At 35.0% G+C, this 8,648-nt stretch overlaps 1 protein-coding gene across 1 annotated transcript; it reads right to left on the bottom strand.

The window, feature by feature from the left end:
- Window positions 1-1,832: 1,832 nt before the first annotated feature.
- Window positions 1,833-3,519, bottom strand: LOC131068608 (transcription factor IBH1). Its single transcript, XM_058003835.2, has one exon. The coding sequence runs from the start codon at window positions 2,810-2,812 to the stop codon at window positions 2,216-2,218; it is 597 nt and encodes a 198-aa protein (XP_057859818.1). The 5' UTR covers window positions 2,813-3,519; the 3' UTR covers window positions 1,833-2,215.
- Window positions 3,520-8,648: the final 5,129 nt, after the last annotated feature.

Here is an 8,648-nt window from a genome sequence, read left to right as displayed (position 1 = left end):
TGAGTAGTTATATACCAAATCTAGAGAAACTGCACGTTAGACTAAAGATGGTAAAGATGGTTTATGCTAATTCAGGAAACAAAAGTTAAGCATTCACAAGGATATGGATGAAAGGCTAGCAATATTAATAATTATTACAAACTAGGCAGTGAACAAGGACATGCTACAAGGCTTCAATGCTACTGTCTTTTTTTAAATGGTGGACAGAAGATTTGCAATTGATTAGTAGTTTTCATACAATTTAAACTGAAGTGGATGCTTTAGTCTGTGTGGATAATAGTGGTGCACCCATTAGAGTAGGTGTACATTTAATAACTTGAAGCAGCCCCTGAAGAGTAATATTTGGAGATTGAGGAAAATGGGTAAAAGACTAAGATGGGGGACTGGGTCTGAGTGAAACAAGTGAGGTAGTTGTATTATAAAGAGTCTATCCATGTTCCATTTTTAGGTATTTCAATCACGTATTGTCTATGCAGGATGTTCATTTAACTGCATTTATTAATCTAAATATAATAGACGTTGCCCTCCAATAAACTAGGCAGTGCTCATATCCCGAGTTAGAAAATGCATTTTCCCTTTGGAGGACTCAAAATCCTAAGCCTTGTATTAGCAACCATTTTACAATAACAACATAGAAAGAATTCCAATTGACCATTATGACAGCCTAATTCAAAGAAAGAATTCTAATAATAAAATGATATAGTGATAAGAAATAGTTAATAATCTTCAGCAGTATAAAATAGCCACCCTGAATGTTATTCTAATTCAAAGAATGTTCCTTAACAAGTCCACATTACACTTAAAAGCAGTGAGCACGCATTCAGGGATAAACCAAACACTTAAAGCAGTGAGCACACTTTCAGGGATAAACCAAATTATTCTAATTCAAAGAATGTTCCTTAACAAGTCCACATTACAATTAAAGCAGTAAGAAGACTTTCAGGGATAAATCAAATTTTTGGTATTATATAGCAGTATAGCAGTATTTCATTATTCAAATTTAAATGTGTATGTAATATTTAAAATGTACATTTAATTGTATTTATCAATTAATTGAAATTAAAAAAATTAAAATATTATACAATAGTCTTTTTTTTCCAATAAATTAGACAGTTTTCAAATTCAACAAAATTACAAGGATACTTTATCTTTGGAACACTCATAGACCATAGTTCTTGTAATAGCAAACTTTCAACAATAACAACCCAAAATTACTGTAAATCTATTAATATTATAGTTTAATTCAAATAAAAAAATTCAGTGATGCAAAATACTTAATAGTAAGGAGATATAAAGTAGTCACCATCAATATCAAATATAAATTAAAGAAAGTTTCTGAATTGAAGCAATAAGAAAATTTTTAAGAATAAATTGAAATTCAAGTTAATACTATTATATTTTAAGACATAAATTAATTATGTAAATATTTTCATCAATCTTTTAGAATACATTCTATGATTTATTATCAGGATACATAAATAAAAGAAGAAAAATATGATAAATCACAAAATGTGATCTAAAACATCAATGAAAAAAAAAAATACACAAATAAAATAAAAAATATTTCAAAATCATTTTATAAAATATTATTATATATTTATATCATTGATTTATTTTCAATTTAAAAATATTAAATTCGAACAACTGAGCCTGCTTCTCGAGGCATTCTTCTCTGGTGCATTTCATTGTCCAATCATTTATTTTATAAATTATCACATATACCAAATACCTAGAATGGGCATATTAAATCATCCAAAATAGGTTACTATTGTAAAAAGCCACATTTAATTCCCTACCAGATATTATAGTGAGCTTTGTTCCCACAAAAACAGTAAATAAAAAACTGAGACAAATAATTGGTGAATGAAAAGGAAGTACAAGCTAAGTTTTAAAAAATACAGGGAAAATATATGTCAATAGCAACTTTGTACAACCTAACTGTGCTAGAATCTTCTTTTTACCAGTGGCTACATACTACAGATCCATAAGAAGATGTTAAATTGTCCATGGTCACCATCATATCCATGTGATTCTACCAAAGAAATAACATGAATTCAAAGGTAAACTGAAGATAATAGCAGTAGAAGATTGAGAATTTGAAAATACTTGGAGAAAATAAATATGTAGCCAACATACTTCCTGAAGAAGGAAAATACCAACTGTACGACCTCTGCAATTCACCTATTCAGATTTCTTTGATCTCTAACCTGTAAATTCATAGTGGGTGTTGGTTATTATTGACAGAATTTAGGAGAGATTGCAGGACTTGTACCTGTGTTGTAAGAGAATCGATGTAATCCGCTGTTTCTCCGAGCAAACAGGAAATCTTCATTGATTTTCCACCTGGGACCAAATTTTGTAGCTCCCTTGTTCGCCTGTGAAGAAGCCGGGTATTTGATGAGGAACCGGGTTCGAGTCTCTTAGAGCAGAAAGATTTGTATAACGCTAAACTCTGCCTTGACCCACTCAAGCCATTAGAAGTCCTTTTGTTTAGAACATGGGCTTGTTTCAGTTGATATCTGGTCGCCTGTGCCATTATTGCCTGAAATTTCTTAGGCTTCAGAATTTTCATGAGAACATGTCTGTTTTTTGCATCAAAGGAAATTTTGCTCAGTAGGGCCCGGCTCCAAACTGAGTGATTTGCAGTAAGAGCGAGGGATACATCTGCCGCCAGCTTTATATTGTGACTCGAACCTGGGACGTCTGCTTCCTCACCCTCCTTTCTACAGCTGGGCTTTTGTAGGCCATTGAGAGCTCCAACAAGGCGGTTAAGAAAGAGTTCCCTGAAGTTTGAATCTGCCCTAGAATTCATGGTACCAGATGTGTAGTACTGACAATATGAATGACTTGCTTATTACAGGAATCCAGATCACTCTTGACCCTTACTATAACCTTATCATCCCAAAGGAAAGGAAAACTACTGCAAATATGAAGATTTGAGAATCTATTGGAATTATACCATGGGTGGTGGTATTCTGAAAGAAAAATAGTGATAGTGGGAAATTGCTTTGATCACAAGATCTTGTGTGACAGCATATTCAAAGGTCTCTGAAGGAAAGAGTGGGAAAGTGCTTTGATCACAAGATCTTGTATGACAGCATATTCAAAGGTATCTGAAAGAAAGCAGTGGGAAATTGCTTTGATCACAAGATCTTGTATGAAAGCATATTCAAAGGTATTTTTCTTGACCTTATCATCTCAAACAAAAGTATTGCAAATTTGAAGATCTGAGAAGACTTTATCAGACCTATTGAAATTATATAATGTATGATGGTATTCTGAAAGAAAGTAATAGGAAATTGCTTTGATCACAAGATCTTTTAAGACAGCATATTCAAAGGTATTCTGCAAAAAAAAGCAGTGGCAAATTGTTTGATTACAAGATCCTCAAAGACAGCACATTCAAAGATGATTACCTATGAAACAAGGAAGAAATGGAGAATATTTGAGGTAGTCCGCACATGGAAGCACATGCACATTATTATTTTAAAACTATTCTTATCCTCCACGTAAGCAAAGATGATGACTTCTTTCTCCCCACCATTATTATTGTTTGCTGGTTTTTTTTAACAGTTTTCTCCTTTTCTCCGTGACATGATCAATACACTTTTACCTAACATTCCCCTGTGTTTATAATAATTTAAAGTAGAAAAATGCTGCCTGTCCTTTTAAAACTGGTATCTTTTATTAGTTGAATATAATCAGCTGTTAACAAGATAATCCGTTTTATATTTTATTTGTTTCTAACATTATATGTGATTGATAAGCCTTTTCTACCGACACAATATAAATGCAACATTTAATGTCAATCACAAGATGAACAAAAGGGTGTTGAGGTAATCATTAGCCTAGAATGGTAGGTGCGCAGTTCACAAAGTTGACATATTCTTGAATGTCTGATTTATAGACCATATTAAGTTCATCATCCCTCGCTGTACAACTAACAAAGAATGTGCAACCCCCAAGGATAACAGGACAAGCTTTCCTAAACCCAATGCATTCCCCTTATCATTTTCATAGTCTTTGTCTTGGAGACAAATCATTTTGTGGTATAAAATGATTGACACTTCTAGTTTTGTAAGTGGATATTAAAATATTGAGTTTACTTAAGCCTTCTTCTTATCACTCTTTATTATTTAGGTTAATTTTTAATTATATTTTCTATTTTTTTCATTTTAATGTAGTCAATAATTCATCTGGTTTTCTATTTTGGCTAAATCAAGTTAAGGGTAAGGACACTCTTTTTTTTTATTATTTTGAAAAAGGATTACATATGATTTTATGTTTTGAGGATGAGTAGAAGTGTAATTATATAGAAGATTTATTTTGATTTATAAAATGGTTGAGTATTTGAGTTAAGAGTAACAATAGACAAAATGGTCACGTGGACAAGTCATGGATGTTATAGACAAAATGTTCATATGGCCAAGTTATGGATGGTATAGACAAAATGATCAAATCGACAAGTAACAAATACTAAAAACAAAATAGCTAATAGGTCACACTATACAAGTAACATAAAAAATTATTTTATGACTAGCTTAGATTTCTATCAATCATGAATTTGTGTTTGCCAAATCTAACTCACTACTACTATGTATAAGTTAAAAGTAGGGGGACATGTGCATTTCTCATGTATGCCCAAATCACTCGTACACATGACAAGAGCAAGTGAAGGAAAGGGTATCTAGAGTACTACCTCTTCTCAAGGGACAAGTGTCATAAATATGGAAATGATGTTTGTGATAGGAACAAATGGCATGGGCAATGTGGATAGTTTTACATTTTTGACAAAGAATGTGACCATAATAGATGGTTGACAAACACAAAGGGAAGGCGAAGGAGGGTTTTATTGGATGACTTGGCCACTCCATTAAGTTTAGATATATTGGGAGAAATTTATTTATGTCATCTAGGTCATGTGTTGAACTATCAGATCATCATATGGTTGTCATTATGCCTATATGAATTTAGGTGCTTATATATTTACCCCATGTTAGGTATGACAATCTACATGAGTAAATAGGTGTCACTTATAAAAAAGTGTGTGGGGACCTAAAAATTCTCTATAATTACACTAGTCATTATTCCACATATATTAAAAGAAAAATGGAAGATAGGATCATGTAGTACAAGTGGTTTTAGAAACACAACTAGTAAGAAAACATATTATCAAAAGAGAAATTACTATTAATGCACAGTTTGAGAACACCGCCTTCACCACATGCTCCAATCACTTATCTATACCTATAAAATGAAACCAAAATTGACTCAAGTACAAATAAAACTAGGGGTTAGCTAAAAATCTACACGTGTCAGAATAATAGGACTTTCCATAATAGAAAGATTGAGCTATATTTATGTTATCTTCTCTTAGTGACCTGCAAGGAGAAAATAATATATCATAACAAGAAAAGGAAGTGAATATGCCAAATTAGGTCAATACATTAAATTTATTTATTTTAAACTATTCAAAATATTTTAATCTCTAAAGCAAAAATGACAATTTGAAAGCAAATACAAAGTCTATAGAGGGGTACTAATTTGAGGATTACTATTATAGTAGTAGCTTAGCCCTTGGAGAGTACACAAGTATGTAAACTAAGAAAACCCCTATCTACCCCAATTTATTATTGCCATGTTCAGTCATCAAATTTAGGGCCACTAGAATTATTAGGATGGTATCTCGATTATGAGATCATGTAGGTGCTTGTTGTGCCTTACATGCATGCCCCATTTTATTTTCAACAAAATGTGCACCCCCTTTTTTTAATTTTACTTTTATTTCAATCATGTATCACTTGTTCCTTTTGGTGGTCATAAAGATTATGCTTTAATGTTAAGTGATATGGCTTAATTCCATGTCTTTTAAGTTTGTTATTTATAGTTTTCTTGGACCCATTTTCCTTAGAAGAATTTTAAATTCCTAGGAATTTATAGAATGAAAACTTGTGAAGGATATCTAGACATCATGTCCTAATATACTATCCCCTTAAAGAACCTACCTTCTTTACAACCTCAACTTTGTTAGTTAAGTTTTCAAAATCTTTAGGAAGTGGGGTGCTATAGAATTTTGGTGTACAAGTGAACATCAAATGTGCATAAACTAAATACCGAGCATCCATGTCCACAATGATGTAGTCCATCATCCTAGATGCCGTATCCTATGATAATAACCAATTTATCTTTGAGGGTTGGAATGGGGAAAACATGGGAAAGTCTTCTAGAGTCTATCCAAGTGACAATAGTAGTGGAGTAATCATTTGGAAGATTGATATTAACTAGACGTTTACCTTGTAAAGTAGTCAGAACCTGTGCTTATGAGAGAGATAACATAAGGAGGAAGGGAGAGAAGTCGAGAGGGAGGGAAAGAAATAGAGAGGGGAGAGATATAGAGGTGAGATATCTAGAGGGAGGGAAGTAGATGTGAGAGAGATATAAGGGGAGAGAGAGGTGGGTAATGAGACATGGAAGGAGAGGCAGAGAGGTGGAGAATGGGAAAGGGAGGGAGGAAGGAAGAGAGAGAAAGGTGAGACCTAGACAATGGAGAGAGAGAATAAGAGTCGGTGGATAAGGGATAGAGATGGGCATAAGGAGGGAGAGAGAGATATAGAGGGAGAGAGAGAGATACCTAGAAAGGGGAGGGAAGGAGACAAGGAGAGACAATATAGAGAGAATATGAGTCAATGGGTAAGGGAGAGAGAGATGGGGATAAGGAGGGAGGGGAAGATAGAGGAAGAATATAAAAATTGAGGGAGAGACCTAGAGAGGCAAGAGACATGTGAGAGAGAGAAGAGATAGGGAGAGGGGGAGATAGAGGGAGTTATCAACATGGTAAAATACCATAAACCCTATGTATGTTGAACCCTTTCGCATCAATATTGTACCCTAAACCATATACCAAAACCCTCAAATCTATACCATAATCCTTATATCCTATGCCCTATTCTAAGAAACCTATACCCCAAAAAACTTATAACCCTTACCCTATACCATATAAATAAGAGGAAGAGGTAATGACATAGAAAGGGGAGTGAGGGAGAGGAGGAGACATTAAATAACAAATAGAGATGAGTAAGAAGTATTGGATATTGTTGCTTCTAGGATATGTTGTTGTCATTGTGATGCAGGAGAATCCCTGGTTTATAGTAATCTTGCATCAACCAAAAACATTTTCCTTTCTATTTTGCTTTCTGTGTGTCCTGATTTTGGCTCACCAGGTCCTATGGAGTTGGATTCTTCATGAAGACTTGATCATCTTTCTTTCTTCCAGACCGTATCACTTTTGGATCATTTTCCGACAAGATATCGCTATCGGTTTCCTTGATAGTTTCCTGTTACCGATTGGCAATTCTTGTTACTGGTTGCCTGGACCTATTTTGGTGATCTACCAGAACCCCTTCCGAAGCTTGCAGAGCCTTGGGCATTGATTCTGATGTTCCTTGGCATGTGGCTGACCTTTTCCTGCAATATACGTTTCATCCTTTGGATTTTCCAGAGGAATCTCTTGGCAGAGGCCGACCTTGTTATTCTACATGTTAGGTCTAGTTCTTCAGGTTTTGATCCTTTTGGGCCAACTGGAACCTTTGGATTGATATATATAATTGTAATTGCACATTAGAATGTAATCAATCAGAGAATCAAGTAGCTAGACTATGCGTAGAAGATAGATCTCAAGATTCAAGGTCCCAGTTGTGACCTATTTTGTATGTTCTACTAGGCCTATGAGTCGGTGTGTTGTAACCCGATTGTTACCGGTTGGATGTAATCAATTTTCATGAAATAAAACAACCTGTTCTGTATTGCCTCCATCATATCTGTGTTTCCATTGTGTTTACTCTTGCTGACCAATCCGGATTGATCTCTTTGAGGTCCCTCCTCACCGGTGACTGCTTCAAGTGGCATCAGAGTAGAGTTTTTTTTCGGAGGTTGCGTGTCCTAAAATTTTGTTGTAGGGTGGTGTAGCGTCCTAAAATTGTGACACTTGCAATTTCGACTGCATTTCGGTCTTCACGATGGCGACGCAACACGCAACCTGAATGGAGACCCTGAAACTTGCTCACGACACTGAAAACTGCATTTTTCAAGCACCCTGGCCTGAACCTCCTTGCACCCTGTTGTCCCGGGAGGTGGGACCAGAGCGCCCAGTGCCCTAGTCCCTCAGGACCAGGGCGCCCAGCGCCCTGGTCCCTGGGTCCTATTTTGGGCCCAGTCTCCTAAGGGGCTCGGGTCTTTTTGTTTGCAATTTGGAAATTATCTTTCCTGGTCGGCCTAAGGTCGGGAAAATCAGTCTATCAGCCCTAAATGACAAGTATATAAACTACATTTTTCTCTCTCATTTGGCATGAAGAGGATATGTGTAAAAAGCGTGGAAATTATATTCAAGCATTCAAGCATTCAAGCATTCCTTCAAGCAATTGATCATTTCAAGTCTCCATTCAAGGCTAAGTGTTACATTCAAGACAAGGATTCAACCATTGAAGAGGAGATCACATATTACATACTACTACAACATACAACATACAACATCTAAACCTTCGCACATAAGGATACAAACATCCTTAGAACAAGGTATTAGTACTTGTTTTACAGTGATTTACATTTACAGCTCTTGCTCATTTCTTGGTTAATTCCAAAACCGGGGTTTG

The sequence above is a fragment of the Cryptomeria japonica genome, chromosome 3 (genome assembly GCF_030272615.1).
Source record: "Cryptomeria japonica chromosome 3, Sugi_1.0, whole genome shotgun sequence".
Lineage (NCBI taxonomy): Eukaryota > Viridiplantae > Streptophyta > Pinopsida > Cupressales > Cupressaceae > Cryptomeria > Cryptomeria japonica.
The sequence above is the reverse complement of the archived record's forward strand: the minus strand, read 5'-3'. Positions and strand labels throughout refer to the sequence as shown.

Coding starts and splice junctions, on each gene's coding strand:
- LOC131068608 (XM_058003835.2), bottom strand. CDS start 2,812: ATGAATTCTAGGGCAGATTCAAACTTCAGGGAACTCTTTCTTAACCGC.